The 25463-nt window shown below is 44.1% G+C and overlaps 1 protein-coding gene across 5 annotated transcripts in view; it reads right to left on the bottom strand.

The window, feature by feature from the left end:
- The window catches only part of MKLN1 (muskelin 1), a 195102-nt gene that overhangs the window by 38246 nt on the left and 131393 nt on the right, over positions 1 to 25463 (bottom strand). For all 5 annotated transcript variants that reach the window (XM_074942695.1, XM_074942697.1, XM_074942698.1 and 2 more), the window contains 3 exons: positions 14619 to 14831; positions 12826 to 13047; positions 4926 to 5055 (listed from right to left, as the gene is read on the bottom strand). In XM_074942695.1, the coding sequence (XP_074798796.1) occupies positions 4926 to 5055; positions 12826 to 13047; positions 14619 to 14831 (565 nt within the window). The remainder of the gene's footprint in view (positions 1 to 4925; positions 5056 to 12825; positions 13048 to 14618; positions 14832 to 25463) is intronic.

The raw sequence follows: 25463 nt of genomic DNA, 5'->3' as shown, positions 1-25463 counted from the left end.
AGCAGGACATCTTCCTCTTCACTGAGGAACAGGAGGAGAATTTGCTCCAGTACATATAGGATGATAGTCCCCAGTATGGCCAAGGGAGCATGCTATGGGGTACTGGCTAGGTTGAAGTTGGCCAGCCCAGTGCCATTAATATCTTGCTTGAAACAGGGCTTGGAATGGGAGTCCTCCGACAGTAAGGGATAGGAATCCCTACTTGATGGCAGCAAGAACTAATAGGTCAGAGGGTGATGAGTATTCTTCCTCAAATGGTAGGGACACAGAGTGGCGTTCCCCTGGGGCCAGCTGCTGTTTTGGTGCGGAGCACCTCTCCAGTTCTTCAGTTGAGGTATAACAACTCAGACCCTTGACAGGCTCAGCTACTGGTGCAGGTGTCAGCAGTGAGATTGGCACTGGACCAAAAGCCCCTTGCCTCCTCCAATTTCGGAGATGTAAGGGGTTTGGAGGCTGTGTCTTCGGAAGAGTGGCACTGATGTCCTCTTGCGGGATCGTTCCACGTGGCGCTTGGAGCCATGGAATCATAGAATATCAGTGTTGGAAGGGACCTCAGGACGTCATCTAGTCCAACCCCCTGCTCAAAGCAGGATCAATCCCCAATTTTTGCCCCAGATTCCTAAATGGCCCCCTCAAGGATTGAACTCATAACCCTGGGCTTAACAGGCCAATGCTCAAACCATTGAGCTATCCCTCCCCGATGGAGCCATGTTTATGCTCCATCTGGTCTTGCCTCTTGAAGCTGCCCTTTGGTGTGACGGCACCAGCATGGTCAGATTCAGTACCAAGGTAACTTGTGCCATTGCTGCCCATGCTGAGATAGTTGGTGTTGAGGTTGCAGTGTTATTGGCATCTTCTTTGATGACTTCTCTCCGGAGGCCCAGAGTATGGTGTCTGCTCAAGGGAGCACTAGCCGAAGATTTTTAAGCTCCAGTCTGGCTGTTGGCATCTCCTCAGGGTTAACGGTATCCCACACACTGGTCTAGAAGATATAATTTGAGCCAACTGTCCCTGGACTTTTGAGTCCCTGAGGAGAAAGACTGGTACAGAGCACCTATTGGGGTTATGGTGCTCTCCCAAGCAGAAAAGGCATCAGATGTACATTGGGCTAAAAATATAACTGAATTGTAAGACTTTGGGATCTGATACTACAACTGAAAACCAGGAGCAAAATGAAAGTACAATGCATTAAAGATACTAACATGTAAATTAGACTAAGGTTTCTAACCATCAGAGGAGTGAAGTTCTGGAACAGCCTTCCAAGGGGAACAGTGGGGGCAAAAGACCTATCTGGCTTCAAAATTAAACTAGATAAGTTTACGGAGGAGAAGGTATGATGGGATAACATGATTTTGGCAATTCATTGATCTTGAACTATTCAGGCTAAAAGAAAAGGAGTAGGCCCAATGGCCTGTGATGCGATGTTAGATGCGGTGGGATCTGAGTTACTACAGAGAATTCTTTCCTGGGTATCTGGCTGGTGAATCTTGCCCACATGCTCAGGGTTCAGCTAATCGCCATATCTGGGGTCGGGAAGGAATTTTCCTCCAGGGCAGACTGAAAGAGGTCCTGGGGGGGTTTTGCCTTCCTCTGCAGCATGGGGCATGGGTCACTTGCTGGAGGATTATCTGCACCTTGAAGTCTTTAAACCATGATTTGAGGACTTCAATAGCTCAGACATAGGTGAGAGGTTTATTGCAGGAGTGGGTGGGTGGGTGAGATTCTGTGGCCTGCATTGTGTAGGAGATCAGACTAGATGATTCTAATGGTCCCTTCTGACTTTAATATCTGAGTCTGTAAGCATCCTTAACCGCATTTAAATGGATGGGTCAAGTTTATATTACAGTGGCCTGTCACAGAATTATTTTTACTAAACCAGTGCCTCATTACTAAACATGCTCAAAGGCGCTCCAATCCAGACTTGCTTTCTTTGACCAAAATAATTCTGACAGCATTTGTGGTTTCGAATATAATAGGCCTTTCTTCTGTTCTTGTTAAAAGCAAATAATTCTAACATTTCCTTTCACAAACAAGGGAAATGTTCAAAGTTGTTTATTTACTTTCTCAGACATGAGGACAGCAAACTGGAAATCTATTCATGAATGATTTCTAATGAGTCATTTAGTCACAGTCTGCTATTCAACATTAAAGGGGCTGGAGGGAGGGGGGAAAGAGGGCTAATTATTATGTTCTCACTTGTCTGACTAACTGAAACGTGCAATTAATATACTTGGCCAGAGAAATGTGGCTCATTGTGCTCACTAGTCATAAGACAAGTCTGGTTTCTAAACTCTGAACTCATCACAGGTGTTCATTAAAAAGCCCCCCCACACACACACTAAAATGGTTGCCATTTAGATTTTCAAAACTGCAGTTCCCCTCAACAACCAAGTGCGAGCAGACTAGTAAAGGATATTCTTTCCTTTAAACTGTGGGCAATGTCTTTTTTGAGGGGGTGGGAGGGAAGAGGGATCCGCTGCAGCGCCAAGCACAGAGAGAACATTTAAATAAGATTGTGAACATAATGCAACCTGGATCTCCCCCAGGAACACAGTGAAGAGTAAAAAAAATCACTTTGCAGGAAAAGTACCATGAACTTTTATCCCTTATTTGGAGATTTATTCAATCTTTAGATGACCAAATTAACCCAAGTGAGCAAACAGCAACTTATGAGAGTCTATGATTGAAATAACCAATAACCAATGTACTTGCCTTTTAAAAAAAAAAGTGATCAAAATAAGGGGTGGAAGCTGTGTTTTTAAACATGATTTGTTTCCCAAGTTTTTCATAAGTAAACAGAAGGCAAAATTAGCCAATTGCATAAATGAGAAAGTCTTACAAATATACACAATAGTCTCAAAGAAATGTAATGGCACACAGCAGAACAACAGTTTTAAACTTCCCTGCTGAGGGTTGAATGTGACAGGGAATTTCACAATTAAACAACAGGCACTAGCTCTAGAGAGTTATGGCCCTTCCTTTACTTGGCAAGGAAGACAAAACTGGTGTTTATATACTTTAACACAGTTTGTGCACATAGGGAAATGTACATCAGCAATTTTGTAACTTTACCGTAGAGAGGAAAGTAAGTGTCAGACTGAGAAGATAAAAAATTATTACAGTGTTGCTGATTCTGTTATAATCATTCTTGCATGTACTGTTGTAGCTGTTTTGGTCCCCAAATATTAGAGAGGTGGTGAGTGATATAATATCTTTTACTGAACCAACTTCTTCAGGTCTTCTTCTGAAGCAGAGCTCTGTGTAAGTTTGTCTCTCTCACAAACAGAAGTTCGTCCAAAAAAAAAAAAAAAAAAGACATTACCTCACCCACCTTCTTTCTCTAATAATCATTCTTAGGTATTTCTGAAAGCACCCGCCAACAACATAAACAACAAGGAGTCTGGTGGCACCTTAAAGACTAACAGATTTATTTGGGCATAAGCTTTCGTGGGTAAAAACCCCACTTCTTCAAATGGGTTTTTTACCCAAAAAAGCTTATGCCCAAATAAATCTGTTAGTCTTTAAAGTGCCACCAGACTCCTTGTTGTTTTTGTGGATACACAGACTAAGACGTCTACCCCCCAATACAGTCAACAACATGGCATTCTTGACAAGGGTTTAGAACCAAAATGATTCTCTTTATAGATCATAATACAGCGATGGTTGCAAGCCACACGATCCATTCAAACAAACTTGAACTGCAGGATTTCTCTGCCAATGTCAAGGGAAGGAAAAAAGAAAAACTAAGGAAAGACTTACATATGAAGTCTTACTAAAAAATACTAATAAGGCAGAATGGCCCCAATGCAAAATTCACTGAGGCCAGTGGGAGCCTTTCCATTAATGTCAATGGACAGGAATAGTAACTGCATTGAGTGTGGAGTGCCACTTTATGTGTAAGTCACTGCCTCAACTGCACCTCTGAAGAAATCCTGATCTAGGCCTTAATTTCCTTTTGCCTAGACAATTGCAACCCCCCCCCCCCTCGCCCCCCATGGCTTCCCTGAAACCCCTTTCTCCCCATTCCAAAATACCTTCTACCTGCCTTTCAACAGAGAAAAACTGCATCAAATCACCCACTGATTTTCACACAATTCCATTTGCTTCCCATTTGTTCTAGGGATCAGTTCAAAACTGTTCATTCTCCTTGGCAAATTCTACATAGACTTGACCCAGCCTAACTCACAAACCTGTTCTCCTCTACTCCTTTAGTCCCTTCATTTCCTTTAGCATAAAAGTTCTGTCCCATTACAGAAGCTGGTTACTACTGAGCGGCTTGTGCCATCTGGAATACCTTCCCTATAACTCTGCCTCATCAATTCTACAGCTCATTTCTTGTCTTGGCTGACTTTATATATTCCTCAAATCATGAACTGGAAGAGAGACTTTACTGTTTTGGAACATTCCTTGTTTGAAAGACGCTGTAAAAATAAGGTGGTATTACACTGCATTGGTTTAAGGAACAAACTACATGTAGGACTTCTTTTGTTTTCAGTATTTGCCAGAGATTGGGACAAAACATTTTAGCAAATACTCTGCTAAGATTCCATTTTTATAGGCTGCAAGATGAGCATTGATCATCTGCTAGAACGAGGGAAATAAGTCACATAGCTAGAAGGTCATTCAGACTGTGGTGAATGGTAAAACCTAACAAATTGTGATTTACCTGTAAGCCTTAAAAATAGTACTGGTGAAGATGTCAAATTGACAGCCCTGGAGAATGAAGTCAGCCATTTATTTAACTAACAGGTACAGACTGGGCAAGAGAGTGCAAGCTCTAGTTGAATGTCATTATTGTTAACAAGCCATTGTGATCTAACAGGACCACAACCTCTATCCTGCGTCACTGAGGTCTTATCTGCTGCTATATACCTTAAGTCTTTCATCTATACCAACAAGACAAAATTATACAGTGAAGCTCTTACCCATCCCTGAATCTTTCTTGGTACCATCTGATATGATATCCACGTGATCGCTGTCAACATCATAGCTGAAGAAATCATTCAAATAAGTCTTCGATCTCTGCCCACCAAATACATATAAACAGCGATTTTTCTGGAGAGGAAGGAAAGCAGATGCTTAACTTTTGAACTGTGCTCTAGAAAACAAATTCTTAGCCCACCAGCGCTCAGTGAGCATTTGCAGAAACATCAACAAATCATGGAAACAAGCAATCGTTCAGGCACATTTTTAGCTGGAGAAGGGAGAATTATTTACATCAGTTTGGCTATTTGGGCATATGGGAAATGTACAAAAAAAGTTAAAATTGAGTTCACAATATATTTTTATTCCTGCCCCCCCCAAAGATTTCCCCAGATAAAGCAGTTGATTTAATTTAGCAAACAGTTTGCTCTTAAACGAAACATTTACTGGGGGAACCTTTCAATCATACTATGCTTACAAATCCACTCATCTTTCAGCTTTTTATGTTGTTTTGATGACATGGGTAAACTATGAAGACATTTGTTTAAAGAAGCTCTATGAAACTGTAAGCCCTAAAACCAGAAGGGACCATAACATCACCTAGTCTGACCTCTTGTCTATCACAGGCCGTTACATTTTAGTCCTATACCCCTATATTTAGCCCATTTATTTAACTAATGCATTTCAGTCCTCAAGAGAACGGGCTGTGCCACAGGCAATGAACACAAGACTAAAGTGCCATTAGTGTTCATGACCTTGCAAAGGCAGGGAATTGACTTGGCGTGATACGCCCCATGATCTGAGCAGGCAATTCCCCACACTGTAAAAGAAGATGAAAAAAACCCACCAAGGTTCCTGCCAGTCTGACCTGGAGAAAATTCCTTCCCAAACTCCAACTATGGAAGTTTGACCCTGAGCATGAGCGCAAGATTCACTAATCAGTCATCTAAGAAAGAGGATTCACTGTATCACTTCAAAGAACCGGTCCACCCCACATGGTATCCTATCTTTAGCTGTGGCCCATCTCTGATGCCACAGAGCAAGATAAAAAAACCAGAATATTTCTGGCCAATTGTATTGGGAATAAAAATTCCTTGTGGACCCCTGCAGGTGACCAGCTGAAGCCCTGAACCATGACAATAAACCATGTTTATTGTTTGAATGTAGAGCTGCAAGTGTTATGACCATGTGGAGGGCAATGTGTACAATCCTATTCTCTCCCAGGCCCATGAAGGAAGGTGATGAACAGGAGGATTTTGCAGATCCCAAGGCCAGAAGGCTTCACCACGAGCACACAACCCAAAGCTGGACTAAGGCATCTCTTTTACAAATATATCTAATCTCATTTTAATGACATCAATGATGAGTCCACTATCTCCTTTGGTAAGATGCTGCAATATTTAGTTTATCCTCACTGCTAAGAAACAACATTTTATTTTAAATTCAATTTATTTAACTTCAACTTCCACCGACTGGATCTTGTTACGCTCACTGCTTCACAACTCAGATCCAGGGCCAGATCCTGAAAGCCCAGCGTGCATGGAACTCTTTTGAATTACAAGTTCTGCACATAGAGGTCAGCAATATTGAATCCTATCAATGAATATTAGATGAGCAATGAAGTGATCCAGTAGGAATTTTTCCATATTTAAGTACTGTGATCCTGTTTGAACAGGCAGTAAAGTTGCAATGCTGTACTTGCAATATAATCATTCTCCACGGTAAACAGTCTCATAGTTAAATACACAAGAGCATGACTTCACTACAGAAACCAAAAGAAAAACTGGATCACAAGAGAGAAAAGTAATCCAAATACAAATGTATTCATTAGACACAGAATGGACAGAAATGACTAGTCAAATATATCAGTTTTATGTTTTTTCCCCCAACCATGACTAATTAAGTCCCTCCGTATAGGTACATTCCTTTTGCTCTTTTCCAAATAATTTTTTAAACAGACAATGGTCTAAAATTTCCATAAGCTGGAGTTTGTGCCAGGGTGGATTTGATTTAAATCACTAGTCAGGAAGACTCGATTTAATCATGGATTTCTATATAAAGGACATGCATGCCAGCCGCACCGCCCTGAGCTCCTTGACATTTATATGTAGAATCAGGTCTTGAGCCGACCACAGGCCTTGGGTCTTAAAGTTCCCCACGAGTCCCCCAACCTAGGTCCAACGCATCAGACACCAGCTCCAACAATGGGGCCCTGTCCCTGAACGGAACCCCTTAGAGCATGTTGTTTGGGGTGGACCACCACCGTAGGGAGGGGATCACAGAGTCCGACATGGTGAAGACCTCGTCCATCCTGTCCATGGCCTCGGAGAACTTCGAGGCCAACCAGAGCTGGAGGGGCCTCATCCCGACTCTGGCGTGACGGACCACGTACGTGCACGCTGACATGTGACCCAAGAGTTGCAGGCAAACCCTGGCTGTTGTCACCGGGAACCTTATGACCAAGTCAATGAGACCTTTCAGGGTCTTGAATCTGTTTGGCGGGAGAGAGGCCCTGGCCGACACTGCGTCTAGAAGTGCCACGATAAACTCTATGCGTTGGACCGGGACTAACGTGGACTTGGTGTTATTTATCAACAGGCCCAAGGCAGTGCACGTGGACAGGAGGAATGCCACATGATCCCTCATCTGTGACCTGGAGGTGCCCTTGACAAGCCAATTGTCCAGACACGGAAATATCTGGACCCCCCCGCCGTCTGAAGTAGACCGCTACCACTGACATGCATTTTGTAAACACCCTAGGGGCAGTGGACAGACCATAACAGGGGGACCTTGAATTGGTAATGATTCTGCCCTACCGTGAAATGGAGGAAGCGCCTGTGCCCCTCGAATATGTGGATGTGGAAGTACGCATCCTGTAGATCGAGAGCAGTGTACCAGTCCCCGGGATCCAGGGAGGGGATGATGGAGACCAGGGAGACCATGCGGAACTTGAGTTTCACCATGTACTGGTTCAGACCTCAGAGGTCCAGGATGGGCCTGAGCCCCCTTTTGGCCTTCGGGATAAGGAAATAACGGGAGTAATACCCCTTGCCCATGAACACTTCGGGCACCGCCTCTATCGCTCCTAGTCCTAGGAGCCGCCCCACCTCCTGCTCGAGCAGAGCTTCGTGCGAGGGGTCCCCCAAGAGGGATGGGGGTGCGGGCTGGTTCAGCAGGGAGGAAGTAAACTGCAGGGTGTAACCCCGGGAGATGGTGTTGAGGACCCATAGGTCTGAGGTTAGCTGCAACCATTCCGGGAGGAAAGCACACAACCTGTTGGAGAAGGGTAGCTTTATTGGGGGTGGACTAGTGAGGACTGGCGGGGTGCCCCCGAGTGTCCCGTAAAAAAGCCTTTTCCCCACCAGCTTGCCCTTGGAGGGCCCAGACTGGGGGACAGGCTGAGACTGCCTCTGAGAGCATCTCTTATAGTCCCGCTTCTTCTTATGGGCGGCCTCATACTTCAGGAGAGCAGCCTGGGTGGGAGTCTGCTGCAGCTTGAACTTAGGTTTTACTGAAGCCAGGACACAGAGGCCCAGAGTCTGGAGAGTCGTGTGGGAATCCTTCATGCCATGCAGCCTTGTATCTGTTTCCTCCGCGAACAGAGCCTTCCCGTCGAATGGGAGATCCTGCATGGAAGACTGTGCCTTGGTGGACAGCCCAGAGAGCAGGAGCCATGATGCCTGTCTCATGGACACCATGGAGGCCACTGATCGTGCGGCCGTATCTGCAGCATCCGAGGCTGCCTGCAGGGACGCCCTAGCAGCCGTTGCCCCTTCCTCCACTAGTGCCTGGAACTCCTTCCTATCGCGCTCCTGGAGGGAGTCCTCAAACTTGGGCAGGGAGCCCCACAGATTGAGTTCATACCAGCCCAGGAGAACCTGATGGTTTGCCACTCGTAACTGAAAGCTCGAAGACTAATAAATTGTCCTTCTGAAAGAGTCCAGTTTCCGAGGTTCTTTGGGGTCGGGGCTGGCTGACCCTGCCGTTCCCTGTGGTTGACCAACTCTACCACCAGGGAATTGGGCGCCAGGTGGGTATACAGGTACTCATGCCCTACGGTGGGTACAAAGTACTTGCATTCCACCTTTTTGGAGGTGGGGGCCAACGAGGCTGGTGTTTGCCACAGGGCATCTGAAATCTTAGCCACCCCTTCGTGGAGACACAAGGCCACCCTACCCAGTGCCGATGGGGACAACACATCAAACAGAGTCTGAGGGCTCCTCCATCTCCTCTGCTTGGAGGTGGAAGCTTGCTGCCACCCTCTTTAAGAGTTCTTGGTGGGCCCTGAAGTCTTCCTGAGGGGTGGAGCCACAATCACCTCCTCTGGGAGGGGCAAAGAGGCCGGTGCAGTGCTCTGGGTGTTGGTCAGCACCGGAGGGTCCACCACCTGGTCGGACTCTGGGCATGGTGCCGAGGACGTACATCCCACCAACTCCTTTCTCGGGGGTCTGGAGAGGGAGGCCGCCGGTGCTTTCCGTCGCTCCGGGCACCAAGCGAGCTTCCACCAGGGGCTCACTGGAGGCCACGGTGCCCACTGGTACCACTGGGCCGGCCACAACACTTAGTGCCACTGCACCTGCTGTGGCACCGGCGGGGCCGTCTGTTCAGGTTGGCTAGCCTAGCCCATCGAAGGACAGCTACAAATGGAGACCGGGCTGGTGTAATATCTGCTGCTGTCTCTGGACTGGGAGGAGCGGCGGTGCCAGGATCTAGGACTGCCACGGGACCGTGATCTTGACGTGGAGGACCGATACCGACAGTAACAGCTAATCCGCAAACGGCCTAGACAGGTGGACCTGTGACGGCAAGATGGCTGCGACTGACACCTGGGGCTGCGATGCCTTGGCGGAGACTTGGAACGGGAGTCCGAGCAGGAACAGCATCAACGACCGTCCCGTGACCGACTGCAGTACCCCCTCCGAGACAAGGACCGTTAGCAACGCCCGCCACGGTCCTGTCAATATTTGCTCCTTGAGGATGAGCGGTACCCAGAGTCCCGGCCGGCCGGAACCCAGCCAGACAGTCTGGTTGGCGTTTAGGGCGATCCACATGGACTCTGCCCCGAGCGGTCGCTGGGTGGTGAACGGCATTGGGAACACTCCCTCGACCGTGACCCGGTACCGGGCCAGAGGCGACTGCAGAGATCCCAACAGCGGCTTGCCTCTGGAGCATGGGGCCGACGTAGGCGGCACTCCGGGCACCAGCATGGACATAACATCCCGGGCCACCTGTAGGGCTTCAGGAGTGGATGGCATCCAGGCAGGTCTGTTCCAAAGGGGCCGGGCTACTCAGCTCAACGTGAGTCGGAGGCCTGAGGACTACCCGACATGGGCCTAGCCTCTGTCCCAGACTTCCCTCAGTGCCGCTGTAAAGAGGGAGTCTTCCTGGCCCTCTTGACATGCCCTGTGGATGGGGAGCAGTGCCGACTGGTCGATGGCATCGGAGGGTCGCCGCGTACCGACACCGCGCCAGGTACTGGTTTGGAGCACCGTGCTGGAGGCGGGGTCAGCGCTGACTATCAGGATTGCTCAAAGCCTAATGTCCCTCTCTTTTGGTCTGAGGCTTAAATGACTTGCAAATCTTGCACCTTTCGCTGATATGGGTTTCTCCCAAACAGTGCAAACAGTCTGCATGCAGGTCACTTCTTGGCAAAGAACACCTACAAGAGCCACACAGCATGCCCCGGCCCGGGCTCACTGACTAACTAAACGGCTAACTAACTACAGGTACTAACACTGAACGAACGAACAGTTCTGGGGGATGAGCTACAGCAAAACTGGAGCAAAGCAGTTCCGACACCTTCACTGGCGGCAAGAAGGAACTGAGGGTGGGGGGGAGCGCGCAGCTCCCCTTATACCGCGTCAGGCAGGCGCCACTCTAGGGGTCGTGGGAGGCGCTCCCCACTACGAGTACTGCTAGGGGAAAAACTTCTGGCACTGGTGCACGTGGCAAGAACATACAAAGGTATGTGGAATACACGAGCAATCACTCAAAGAAGAAACATTTTTGCTGTTAACAAGCATGTTATCTCTGGAGACATAAATCCACAGTTTGAGAACTAAGCATCTGTGATGGTATCTTCTAGACTGAGCACTGAGTCCCATTGGGTAGATAGAAAGATTAACCTAAATAATCTATATAGAAGACACTAGAACCCCATAAAATTGGGTCCCTAATCCATGAACTACTGGAACTCATTTACAAAATGTTTCTTAAACATTACATGAATATATTGTCTCATACTATAAAATTAGAATTTATAATCCCTATTCCATGATGAGATCTTTGATCTATAATGTATCTATCCTTAGATAGGTTTTTTCCTCAAAAAGCATTTTATCTAAAAACAAAAAAAATCAAATTTTTTTTTAAAATCACTGATTTTTATCCACCCTGGTTTGTGCAAACATGTATGTGAGCACAAAACATACACAAGTTCACAGAGTTACCTGAAAGTATTTTGTGGAAATAAGTTAACAGTATTTTTAAATCTTTAGAAGGCACTTTGAAAAAAAGTATCTTCTACTAAATGAACAGAGATAGGAATTCCTAAGGGACCAAAATACGAACACAATAAATGACTGCAATTTAAATTTTATGTTTTCAGTTGGCAGTATTAAGACAGTGAAAAATGTACTACTAAACTATACATACTGTGAAACTAATCTCAGAGGCCTGGTAATATGTAAAAACCACACTTCAATCAAAGTTCATATTGTCACCAAAATTCTTAGATAAACATATAGCTGTTAGGCATTTAAGGACACATTTTTGAAAATCCTCAGTACCCACAATGGAGGGCAGATTTTCAAAAAGCTCTGATCACATTTAAGCCCCTAAATAAATACTGTAACCAGTTCTGGTACCCCTAATCCAAGAACGATGTTGATAAAGATGTAGGGGTTCAGAGAAGAGCCATGAGAATGATTAAAAGATTAAAGAACATGCCTTATAGTTATAAGCTAAAGAGACTGAGCTGCTTGAATTTAACAAAGAGAAGGTTAAGAGCGGACTTTATAAGTAGCCACATGGGGAACAAAAATTTTATAATGGACTTTTCAACCTAGCAGACAAATGTATAACAAGATCCAATGGCTGGAAGTCAATGCTAGACAAATTCAGCCTGGAGATAGTGCACACATTTTTAATAGTGAAGATAATTAGCCATTGGAACAAAGATTGTGGCAGACTCTCCAACTTTGGCAATTTTTCAATCATAGCTGGAATGTTTTTCTTAAAGATAGCTTTAACTCAAACAGGAATTAATTCATGGACATTCTATGGCCTGTGTTACACAGGAGGTCACACTAGATGATCACAGTGGTCCCTTCTGGCCTTGGAATTTAGGAAGTAACCCGATTTAAAAAAGAGTATTCGGCACCCGGTAGCACCTTTCAAGAACAGAAGCTGCTGGGTACTGAACACTTTTGACGATCAGGACCTTACTTTCTCAATACACTGAAACACATGGATATAATCTGCAAGTCACCAACTGCTTCCATTAACAATATGCATCATCTATCAGGCCAAAGGATCCCAAAATGCTTTACCAACTTTTAGCAAAGATCACTTGAGACTCCACAGAAATGCACCATCCCTGAAGGGGGAGGGAGAGGAGGGAATGCAACAGTTGTTTAATGGCAGCGCACGACTACAGTCAGTTCAGATGACTACCATTTCTTACTAAATCACAAGGTGAATTTTAAAGTATACAAAAACACACATTACTACCACTGTCTCCTACAAACAGTGCCAGTGTTATTAATTATAAGTGGCGAATATCTGTTTTACTTCTCACCCAAAAGACTAATCTGAAGAAAGATTCATGTGCTCAATGAAGTTAAACAGGTATCACCCCCTAAAATCAGGCATTATGACTTAAAATCCAAAGTGAACTCTTACCGAATGGAATAACATGCAGTGTCCTATCCTGGATTGGATGTCCTCAGGTCCAGCATTACACGAATCTTCTCTCAACAGTTTCCACGTCTGACATTGACAGTCAAAAGCAAACAATCCACTAAATTGAGGTTCACTGGCTCTGCTGTCATCTACACTGCCATTACATGTCAAAATCCTACCTCCAAACGTATAGATCATGTGTTTTTCTGAATCCATACACATCTGTAGGAAGCAAGAGATACACAAACTGCATTAGTTTAATCAAGAATACATTAATATTTAATATCAGCCAATAAAAAACCCTTAGCTCATTGAGGTAACCAGCAGAACAGCAGTATTCAGCATGAGTTAATATCGGCACATCCTCCTTCCTTAATCTGTAGTAAATGAAGCAGTTTACAGCTAACTCCATGTGTAATACAGATGCAGTGCACAGAGATTGCTGGCCCCCAGTTTACAATGTGGCTTGGCTGCCCACATGAAGCAATACTGCATGCCAGGGTCTAGTGTCTCCATTCTCCCCACCTGTGTAAGATGAGGGCAACCACAGGCTGTACTTTGATCACCTCTGAGTATTCAATAGTGTATTCAAAATTTTATGTAGAAGAGTAAAAATGAAGAAGTCAGTGGTTTGCTTTTTTACTCTGTTTGCAATAACCTGTTATATACTAAAAGCTACCATCTGATAATGGCGAGGCAGGGGGAATCAGGATTACTGATGACTGGCCAAGGACTGTACACACAACTAGGATTAAAACAGCCTATGATTTTTGTTACCCCATGCTCAGCTCTGCCCCTCTTCCTCCAGCAGCCTACCTGTTTGTCTTATCTACCTGTTATTTCTAAAACAGGCCCTGACCTTGTAAGGTCTCTAGGTCTTATGGCAATATAGACATTAAGGGATATGTACTGTTATTAAACAATCTCTAAAGCTTGAAACATAACTGTATTCTACAGCACCCAAACAGTGCCTCTCAGTACAAAGATGACAATGTGGTCCCTATCTCCAAAAAACTTATTTCAGATATGAAACAACAAGAAACGGAGTTACAAAAAAGTAGGAAAAAGCAAGAGACGCAAGGAAGGAGGACAGATGGAATTACAAAAACGTTCCGTGGCTCCTCAGCACAGGTTGGCACAAAAAGTAGCAAAAAAGAATCAATTCAATTTTAATTTGAATTCTGCAAGGTACAATATTCCAAAGAAAAACTGGCAGCCAATTCCATAATGAGTTCCTATGCCTATGAAGTGCGTATACGTGTATGCACATGCACACGCATGCACACACACACACCCCCCACAAGTCTTTTTAAATGAAAGGTAGGCCAAATTTTGATCAAAACCCAAGCCCTTTTTCCAATATCTCCATTGTCTCTTGCATTGTTGTCCACAGTAACACCCAACACTGACTACAATATGGTTGTGGTTCCACAATCCCAGTGATGAGCACCTGTTACTCACTAACAAGACATCACTGTGAAAGACGAGCTTTCCCAGACATAGCTGCATTGTTTCTTAATCTTTATAGGAGATTACAAGATACTAACAAATAACTTCATGTTCTTGAAAAAAAATAGAATAGTTTTTTTATATTGTAACATTAACATTGTTAATTAGGAACATACGTACTTTAAAAATACATCCTATCCATTTCTCCCAATATATTTTTTAGTTGCATTACCTGGTGAAACACTTCTCGATTTAGTAATGGGCTATGGTAAGAAATGTTTTAAGCAAAGCCCAGGAAATAAAAGTGTACTCAATGTAAAAGCATACGGGGCTCTACACCTGACCTGATGATCAAACACCAGCTTGGGACCTCCATCTGCTGCAGTGTCTTCACTTAGCAACATCCATGTGTTGGTGTCAATGTCATAGCGGTAGAAATCACTTTTCAGAGATTTACTGTTCCTCACGGAGGAATCGAGATAACGGCCCAGTGTGTAGATTTGCCTTCGCTGAATATCGATGCACATCTTGTGACAAGATCTGGCACTAGGACCATTCTATTAAAAAAGGAAGTTAGAAAACATTTTAATAGGCACAATACATTAGGGCCCCAGATATTTTCTCAGTCAGGGTAAATAAGTACTTAACAATTACATAGCCTTATAAAAGAATCTGCTTTAGAGAATACATAAAATTCTTTATTTCCATCCCCAGTGATATTCCCTACAGCATGGACACATGCTATTCATACACTGTAAAGGCCCAGTTTGCTTTAGAAAGGCAATGACATTATGACCTAATAAGTCTTTTCCAGCTAATTTATTACCTGCAATCTTTTCAGAACTTTCCTTAAAAGAGTGACAATTTCCAGGTGCATGTGAAATCTACTTAAGCTATTAAAATGACAGTAGTTGATGTACTCAGTGCACAAGTTCAAATACAGCCAAGAAATACCTACATGGGAAGATGATGTAACAAACAGCGGGCTCTTTAAGCAGGAAGGACATGACAGGAGCCAATGACTGGAAGTTGAAACTAGACAAACTGAAAATTAGGTGCCAATTTTTAAGAGTAAGGGTACTTAACCAATGGAACAACCTACCAAGAGGTGGTAGATTCACCAAAACTAAGTCTTTAAAATCAAGAATGGAAGTCTTTCTAGAAGATATTCTCCAGTTTAGCCACAAGCTCGATGAAGTAAAATCACAAAGCCTGGGCTATTCAGGAGGTTAGAGAATTACAATGGTCCCTTCCAACATTAAAAAGGAAGAAGTGACTAATATGGGCATCCTGCTAATCCACTGGCTCCCAGATACCAAAAGCTTCTCAGAGAAACGCAGAGAAATTTTTGATGGAAACTTCAACATTCATCCAGCAAAGTCTCTGACCTCATATCAGAACTCTCCACTTTTGTTTTCCGATCGATACTTTCCAGACAGACATTCACACAGTTAGCTACACCCTGGAATGGATCTGGACGCAAAAAAATACAAGAACTATCCTTCCTATGCAGGTAAAACTACTTGAAGAAAGAATTCCCTACTGCAAGACAAAACTACTGGCCATGATCTCCTGCTAAAAAACCTTGGAATTAGTCAAGTTCCAAAATTTACAGAAAAATCTATCCAATCAAGAGGGCTGAACACAATCAAACCTGCATATGCAAGACATACCAACCAACATGTCTATCCTCGGTTGAGAAAACAAGAAAGTTTAAAAATAGATGAAGTATCCACTCTGCTTCCGCAGAGCATAAGCCATAAGGTGACTCCATACTCCAATGTAGGAGTACACATAAAAGTGATGTGTTTGTGTGTGTATATATACACAGAGTTGTCAGAATCCCAAGATGTGCCAAGCCTTATTCAAAGTTTCATGTACTTTATTATTCACATCAGATTTTACAAGAAAGGCATTTTTTGCCCTTCCAGGTTATAGACTAACAGTTTATTTGATCTTAACCTTGGCTTGCTCTGAATCACTTGGAACAACATCTGGAAGCGATGTGAGAGCTTAAGACATTTTGCTTTTGTCAGCCATTTTAGCTGTTTGGTGGGGCATGTGAAAGAGTTCCTTGAGTAATTAGCAAAAAGAAAAGGAGTACTTGTGGCACCTTAGAGACTAACCAATTTATTTGAGCATGAGCTTTCGTGAGCTACAACTCACTTCATCGGATGCATACTGTGGAAACTGCAGTATGCATCCGATGAAGTGAGCTGTAGCTCACGAAAGCTCATGCTCAAATAAATTGGTTAGTCTCTAAGGTGCCACAAGTACTCCTTTTCTTTTTGCGAATACAGACTAACATGGCTGTTACTCTGAAACTTGAGTAATTAGAGCATTCTGACAAAAAGAAACAAAAACACTGAATAATATAGCTGTCCAACAAGCTCAATATTAGAGCTAGAGAGTCTAAAAGCTAGGAGGTGAGAAGTACAAATGACCCAAAATGAAAGTGAGTGTCAGGAGCCAGCATTGATACGCAGAGGTTTAACTAAAAAAGCTTAGCCCAGAAATCTCCATGGAGCAGTGAAAAAAATCAAGCTCAAATAAAAAGTGAGATGTTTTAGTCTGCAGTAGTGTGACAGGATTAAAATAAGCCAGTAACAAATCTATCTTTATTGAAATATACAAAAATCCTCTGCCCCGCATGAATTGTGTGTGTTATGTAAGCTTTCCCTTATTAAAAGATCAGTTACAGAAGAAAACTAACTGCATCTTATGTACCTCAACTTTAATAAAAACCAATTAGGGAATCCCTCATTCAGAGGTGGAATTATGACACTTGACATAGCAAACAGCGTAAATAAAATTAGTCCATTATATAAAATCTTATCTAAAATTTCATAAGACAAATCACAATTATACAATATCAGGATAAGAAATAGTTCTAAAACTACTGCTGAAGTCTTAGCACACAACGTGAAACTGCCTCAGTATATTTTAGAGATTAATAATCACAAAACTTAAGTGTTGGCCTCAACCAAGAGACTTAATGTTAGAGTTTTCAAGGACAAGAATTCAAATTGTGTTTAAAAAAAAGGAGTGTACTGCAAGCACCATTTCCTGCAACCCTAAATTGTTGAAATGTTATTTAAAAACCTGTACTGAATTTCTCTTGCATTTTATAAATAGGATATGCTATTATATCACAGGCATGAACACAGCTTTCTGAAGATTACATAGCAGTTATGTTACCAATAGGCAACAAGATTCTTTTAACTAAAAGCAATATATAGCATTGTGACAAATTTGAGTAATCTATACAACTTATTAATTGTGTGAAACTGAGCTTTCTGCAGCCAAAACTCCAGTTTGAAACGTGGGGCTAGTCTTCTACTTTCAAATGACACTTGAAAAGCAACAGGTTGAGATAATTGACTCGAGATTTGAAAGCCATTTTAATACTTCTAGGGTAGCTAGGTGGATCCTCCTTCTGCCTCCACTGTAAGCTAAATGGGGCAGTTGCCATTATGTATCTCACGGTTTGTACCACACCAGAGTCAAAATTTGGTGATTCCTTAATTTTTCATTTGTGGAGGACGTATCCACACCTTCCGTGTGTTGTTCAAAACGCAGTGGAGTATAGTCCACTGCCTATGAGAAAGACAAAATCCCAGGACTTCTTTTGTTGGATCTTCAATCAGGTCTTTGTTTGAGATGCCATAAGAGGCCCACAATTCGAGCCAAAGTGCTGGCATCCTTTCATTTGGCATGTAGGGTTGACACATGGATCCAGAAAGACTTCCTGGATTTGAGTCAGGAGAATGGCAGTGAATTAAGGTCTTGAGCCATAAGGTCTGGAGCCATCAGGATCTTGTCGTACTTCCGGACCACAGCAACCTCTCACCTGATGTTGGCTGGCACAATGCCCGCCAAAACTGGGAGCCATAGTACTGGTGTTGATTTGAGAGAGCCAGTAACAATCCTGAGCACGGCAATGATTTCAATGTCAATGAGATTGGCATGGGAGCTGCTTGCACCAAAACTGGTGCGTAATACTCCACATGGGCAAGACCAGGGCTTGTACTGATGTTCGAAATGTGCATGTATCACAACCCCAGGATGTGTCAGCGAGCTTCTGGATGATTTTAACCCTTGTCTCTATTTTCTTTTTCGTCTGGTCAAGGTGCTGGCGACAGCTCAACATCCAATCAAAGGTAACACCAAGATACCATGGACTGTGGTCAGGCAAAAGCAGCAGACCACAAAAGTCCACTTTCAGCAGCACTTTGGCCTCATGGTTATTTGAGTGGAAGCCACAGATGTGTGTTTCTGAAGCACGCTGTTTCAGTTGCCAAGCTCTGAAATACATTACAAGTGTCTGGAGGTCATTGTTCATGACTTTTGATGTGGCCTTTACAGAGGGCGTTTGCATTGTTGGTGCAATGTCGTCTGCACAGATGACTTTACAGGATGATGTGGCTGGAATGTTGCTGGTGTAGAGACTGAACAGTGAAGGTATTAAAACATACCTCTGTGGGAGGCTGTTGTTCAATTACTGTAATTTGTGGACAGATTTAACCAAGGTGAATCTTCGGTTACTCAGCATCTTGGTGATGAGTCTGATGATTGACTGTCATGGAAAAGCTAATAAATTCAGCAGGAGATCTTTGTGCCATACAGTATCATATGCAGAAGACAGATCAATGAACGCTGCCCATTTTAAAATTTCACTGTTAGCCAGATTCTATGTAGCTGGTTAAGACCAGCACCTGATCACAGCAGTTGTGACTGGTTTTAAATCCAGCCTGCTCTTTGGGGACCAGTTGCTCCAGTATTAGATGTAACCTTTGAAGCATGAGCCACTTCAACAGTTTATAGCAGTGGCTAAAGAGGGAGTTAGGCTGGTAGCTTTTTGGATCAGTGGCTTCTTTTCCAGGCTTCAAAATGGCTATGAGCCTGGCTATCTTCCATTCTTTTGGAATTACAGCTGAAGACTGGATGTTGCTGAAAATGTCTGCCAGCCACCTTTTTGCCTTTTGACCAAGTTTCTTCAGGAATTTTGGATATATTCTGTCCATTTCTGCCACTTTCTCGGACTTAGTGTTGGAAAGACCCTTATCCACTTCATTTAGTGTTTAGAGGGTCAGAAAGGGGTGAAGACAACTGGCACGGATTTATTGCGTGATAAAGTTGTTTGTGGACTTGCCACCGAATGTTTTTATCCATTGCCACACAGGATTTGGCAATTAACTGTGAGGAGATGGCATCTTCACTACCTGTGGTGGTCTGAAAAGGAGGCATTTTCAAGTATTGTGGCTTGACCTTGTAAAGTCAAGCACCGTCGCAGTTTCACACCACCTTTTCCTTGCTGAGTTCAAAGACTCAAGCAATGCTACTGCGGTTTCAGGGCTTTTGTCAGCTTGATATTGCCAGAAGAGTGCCTTGATCTCTTCTGTCCAGCAAAGGAATGAATGCTTTTCTGAAGCCCCTTGCAATGTTCAATTTGGCACCGATATTAGTACACCTACAAACTGATGGTAACAAGCCAGATATGGTGGGATTTGGTTTACCGAGCCCTCTACAATCGCCACATAACAGGACCAGCCAGCAGACTGTAGATTCCAGCATGGTTCCAGGAGGGACCAAATAAGTAGAACTTGTAAGCCTATGTAAATCATTTCCAGGTGGTGTTGGCTGTTGGGAAAGTCACTGAGAACTGACCTTGTGGATGGTATTCGGTGGCTGCTGCTGTCACGCAAAACAATGGTCAGGAGTGTAGCACTTCCGCCATTGTGTCAACCTAAACATGCCAGTCATTGGCTTTGCAGAGAAGGTGGTGGTCTTCAGTGAAAATGGGGGGCTAGTTATCTTCCATTGTTCTTTCAATGGCCTAACAATAGAGGGTCATTTAACTTAAATATTCAACCACTGACATTTAATGCTCTAGACAGACTGGCTCCCAACCAGGAAAACCTAGGTCACCTGGGCAATGAAGTCACCTTGTAAGGGAATCTCTGGTCACGTATTGAGGCTGACGAGGGAGTCACCTGACAGATGAGACAAAGGTTCAAAAGACAGGGAGGAACTGATCTATTCAGGGTCATTTTTCTCCAGCTCAAGAGGAGGGAGAAGCAACCCAGCATGTGGGATCTGGATGAGGCAAGGACTCCCCAAGGAAAGAGTGAGCTAGTGAAAGGCATGATGTTGAGGATGTTCACAGTTTTCTAAATTATCTGTATTCTAATTCCTGTGCTATTAAAGAGAAAGCATGCCTTAGATTTCTATGCAAAGTCTATATGTTAAGCATTCAGACCCACTATGTGGCCCCTTGAAGAGGGAAACCAGAAGAATCATACCTTTGAGTGGAGTTCTAAGCGAGGGCATGTGTAAGCTACAGAAAAAAGACTGAAGCTTCAGCACGGAGACCAGAGTCTAGGGGTAGCACCCGCTCTCAAGAGCTGGAAGACAGAACATTTGTGTGCGGAGAGCATGCCTAGGGTCCCCAAGACTGGGGCAGTGGCTGGGTTCAGTTCAGAATCCAGAGGCTTAAAACACCCACTGACCCACCACTGGGTTTCCTTGTAGCAGTCTAGCGAGTTGTGAGAGGGGCACTCAACTGGGATCTGTGACAAGCTTAAAAGAACATTTCAGCAGTACATCTATGACATGCAGCAAGGTTCACTACTTTCATGTCAAAGCTTAAACGCCCTTCTCACATCCCTTCTCTGTTCTTATTTCTTAATCCTTTTTCCTCACCACGCTCTTTCTGCACTTCTCCCATTCTTATCTTGAGGAAGGACCAGTACGAAAGGGGAGGGAGGGAAAGAAATGCACTACAGCCTGATTATCTATGAGAAACATTGACAACCGTAGCTTCCTGAATGACATTTATATCGAAAGGGCGGGTTTTCCAATTAAACAATACTGAGTTTTTATTAGGACTGTCGATTAATTGCAGTTAACTCATGAGATTAACTCAAAAAAATCATAATTAAAAAAATTAATCTCAATTAATCACAATTTTAATCACACTGTTAAACAATGGAATACCAACTGAAATTAAATATTTTTGGATGTTTTTCTACATTTTCAAATATATTGATTTTAATTCCAACAGAGACTATAAAGTGTACAGTGCTCACTTTATATTACTTTTCATTACAAATATTTGCACTGCAAAAATGACAAAAACAGTATTTTTCAATTCACCTCATACTAGTACTGTAGTGCAATACATAGCCCTTTGACGGGGCAAACTATTTGCACATCTTTGTGTAACTCCACACCTTTGGCCTTGGAGGCCGGGGCCTGCCATATATATACACATATATATATATACACACACACACACATATATCATATATTTTTATTTATATATAAATATAAATTTATTTATATATATATAAATAAAAATATATGACTATATATATGTGTGTGTCTTATAATTCGATTGGATGGTCTTAATGAGCAGGAGCACTATTCTAGATGGACCTTCGGGGTTCAAAATGTCCACCATGGAGTCCTCCTGCTCAACCGTCTCCTCGGCCTGCAACCCCAAGTTCTGGGTGACCCTACACAGTAGCTCCTGGTGGGCTCTGTGGTCTATGGGTGGAGGGCCGGACATTGCTGTACCTGCCACTGCCTCATCCGGGGATGACGAGGAGGTTAGCAGCTGCTCAACCCCCTCTGTCTGGTCCTCCTGCTCCCCTTCTCCCACGGAAGGGGCCTCCGGCTTAAGCCGGGGCAGGAGACCTTGGGGCGGCACCGGACTCAGTGCTGGTCTCTCCAGTTTATCCTGAGGAGGATGCGGGAGGCCTGAATACTGTAGCTTCCGGCGCCGTCGGTGCGGGGACCGGGACTGCTGCACCGAGTAGCTCAGCCTGGACAGGGCCCATTGGCACTGTTGATAGGTCCAAGGAGTCCAGAAGGGCCAATGACCTGGCGGCCCACACTGTGGGTGCCAACCCATCTGATGGTCCCTGCTGTCCGGGAGAACGGTGCGAATAACTAACGGCCGGAGTCAGCGCCAAACTGTAGCAACGCCAACCGCGAAGGCCACGGCGGTGCCGACGACCTGTGCTGGCAGGAGATTGACGAGCAGCTCCTAACTGAAGGGGAGCAGGACCGGTACCGATACCCCCGGGACTGGGAACGGGATCTGGACCGGGACCAGCGTTCCCGGGATCGGCATCAGCCGGACTCCTCCGGCAAGGGCCGTCTCGACTCCTCCTGGTGCCAGTCTTTAAGTAGTGCTGGAGAGCGTTGTGTTCCTTCCATTACTTCCTCGCACCGATCCACTCCCGGTACCGCGACTTCCTTCTGAGCTGCGGGTAACTGGGAGTCTGCAGACATGGCGCTCGACCGGGACCAACTCCAGGAACAATGCCAGGACGGTGCCCTCGAATGGCACACCAATGCCGGCTTACCCCTCGACAGCACCCGTGGCATGGGTGCCGGAGGATTCTCCTTGTATGGGATGGGGCTCGTCACCAACAGCTCAATGGAGGTCCTTCGCCGCCTCAAAGGTGCCAGGCATGGAGAGCTGATCCATTGTGTCCTCGAGCCCATCGTCTGCACTGAGCTCACTTAGGCCTGGACTCGGTGGGACTTGTGGTGCTGAAGCCACTGGTGCCAGCATCGGTACAGCGGCCTTCCCGCTCTTATTGGTGCTCAGGGCCTTGGAAGGTGCCAGCCTCCTATGCGGGGAACGTCTGCACCTTCCTTTTGGGTGCGCCGTGGGCTGCACCGGGGAGGACGAACGGTGCCGGGGCCTAATCTGGTGCTCTGGGGCCGGCAGCTTTCAGTGTTTAGCCGGTGCCGGGTCTCTCGACGGCTCCGGAGCACTACGCACCGAGGAAGCCGGAGCAGACGTTGGGTGCTCTGAGCCCAGTGGCTGCAATGCAGCCTCCATCAACTACTGCTTCAAACAAAAGTCTCTTTCTTTCTTTGTTCTTGGCTTGAACACCTTACAAATCTTACACCGCTCAGTTTGATGCTCTTCCCCCGGGCAACATAGACACGAGTCGTGGGGGTCACTAACTGGCATAGGCTTGTGGCACATGGCACAAGCCTTAAAGCCCTGGGCCTGCGGCATACCCTGCGGCCCGGGGCGGGTGCTGGAAGCCTCCAAGCACCTAATCACTTAAGTGTCCACAACAAAGGTATGCTAACTAACTGATAACAGCTATCTAACTCTGAGAAAGGCTAAGGGACTGCTCTCATACAAGAGACACACAGAGGAGTTGTTCCAACACCGCCACGGACGGTAAAAAGGAACTGGAGGGGATCAGGTGGCAGGGGTATATATGCATGGCGCAGTGGCGCCACTCAGGGGGCCCCCCACTGGCCCGACGGGAGCCACTAAGGGAAAAAGTTTCCGATGCTCGTGCACGCGGCGCACGCACACCTAATGTGGAATGCACATTAACAAGCACTTGAAGAAACTTGTTTGTCTGAGCGATTGGCTGAACAAGAAGTAGGACTGAGCGAACTTTAGGCTCTCCAGTTTTACACTTTTATTTTTGAATGCAGGGGTTTTTTTGTACATAATTCTACATTTGTAAGTTCAACTCTCATGATAAAGAGATTGAAATATAGTATTTGTATTGGGAGAATTGAAAAATACTGTTTGTTTTTTACAGTGCAAACATTTGTAATATAAAGTAAGCACTGTACATATTGTATTGTATATATTGAAATCAATATATCTGAAAATGTAGAAAACATCCAAAAATATTTAAATAAATGGTATTAAATTGTTTAACAGTGCAATTAATTATTTTAATCGCTTGACAGCGCTAGTTTTTATACTTCAAAGAGGTACCCTCAGCCTCTTTGGCAGGTCATCCCTGTAACACAAAAGTGAAAGCCTATCTCTGAGCACATTTATGCAGTTGTGACACTTATGGATGCTCTTTGGCAAGGGGAACAGTAGAACATTTTATGCTTTGTTAAAGAGGCCATTTAGATGGAATGTTAAGATCAATGTCTGTATTTCAAGTAGATGTTTTATGGATCCTCCATTTGTTATGTCATTGCCCTTGCAAGTGAAGTCCTTTTTGTACTGAACTGGAGATGATTTGAGTGCCATTTTTGTTTTCACATGAAAGGCTTTTGATGTATAGGCAGAACATACCTCAAAAATTCATGCAGTAATTTAAAGAAGCATCTGTGTCAAGATATTGCATCAATTTGTAGTTGAGACAACCAATAATGCAAGGTATATGGATACTGACACATAGCTGGAGAGTCCCTGGCCCCAAAAGTTTACAGTCTAAAGCGACAAGACACAAGAAGCATCTATCCTCATTTTACAGACAGTGAATAGAGGGCACCATGAGAGTACACAATTTGCCCATAGTTACAACGTCTGTGACAGAGCCAGGAATTGAACTCAGATGTTCTAATTTTGAAATTAGTGCTTTGTCCATAAGACCATCCTTCCTCTCAAGTGATATTTCTCTGAAAAGTAGAAATAAATCTTAAACCATTGATACCTTAAAGTACCAAATTCTTGGCATTGGTACCAATGGTAAAGGAGTTTGTTTACTTTTGAGCAGTACACAGCACAATGTTGGAAACCATAAAAAGATTCTTATAAGATAAAAATGGACAGCAGTAACATATTTCATTCCGATTATCTAAATGTAATACAAGGTAACGGCACAGTGATCCTTCAAGTCTCAGAATATAGTTTTTTTTTTTAAAAGTACTAATTGCATGTGCTGAATTAACAGCTTCTGGAGACCTAATTCCCCTTTTTATGTATTCAGCTGACAGGCACAACAAGGGTAGTAACAATGCAAGCTTCCCCAGACTGATCCCTAACAACATTTAATCTCTAACCTGAAGGGTACACCTTTAGGGAAAGGAAGTTAGTTCATTTCCATGGCTTGTTCCATCTTTTCTACTACAAGCCCTTGCCCACCAGAAGAGTACTTAATTGACAGCTTATTCAAAAACTCAAACTGTGCATGCATGAAAGCATTAACAACCATGAAAAAGGGTATGAGGAACCCACTGGAACCTTCCAATCAGTAAGTCTACCACTTTTTGGTAGCGATGGAAACAGCTCCTTAGAAATGGCTTTAAACAATGGTGTCGTTTATTTTGAAATCGAAACCAGAGTGGAAAGGTCTAAACCTGCACTTGCTTGAGGGTTACTATATTTGTCTACACGTCCTTGTAATATGAACACACTTCAGTGCGGGACACAAGGTCCATTTATGAAGAAAGATATGTAT

The sequence above is a fragment of the Natator depressus genome, chromosome 1 (assembly GCF_965152275.1).
Source record: "Natator depressus isolate rNatDep1 chromosome 1, rNatDep2.hap1, whole genome shotgun sequence".
Taxonomy (NCBI): Eukaryota; Metazoa; Chordata; order Testudines; family Cheloniidae; genus Natator; species Natator depressus.
This window is presented reverse-complemented; position numbering and strand designations above follow the sequence as displayed.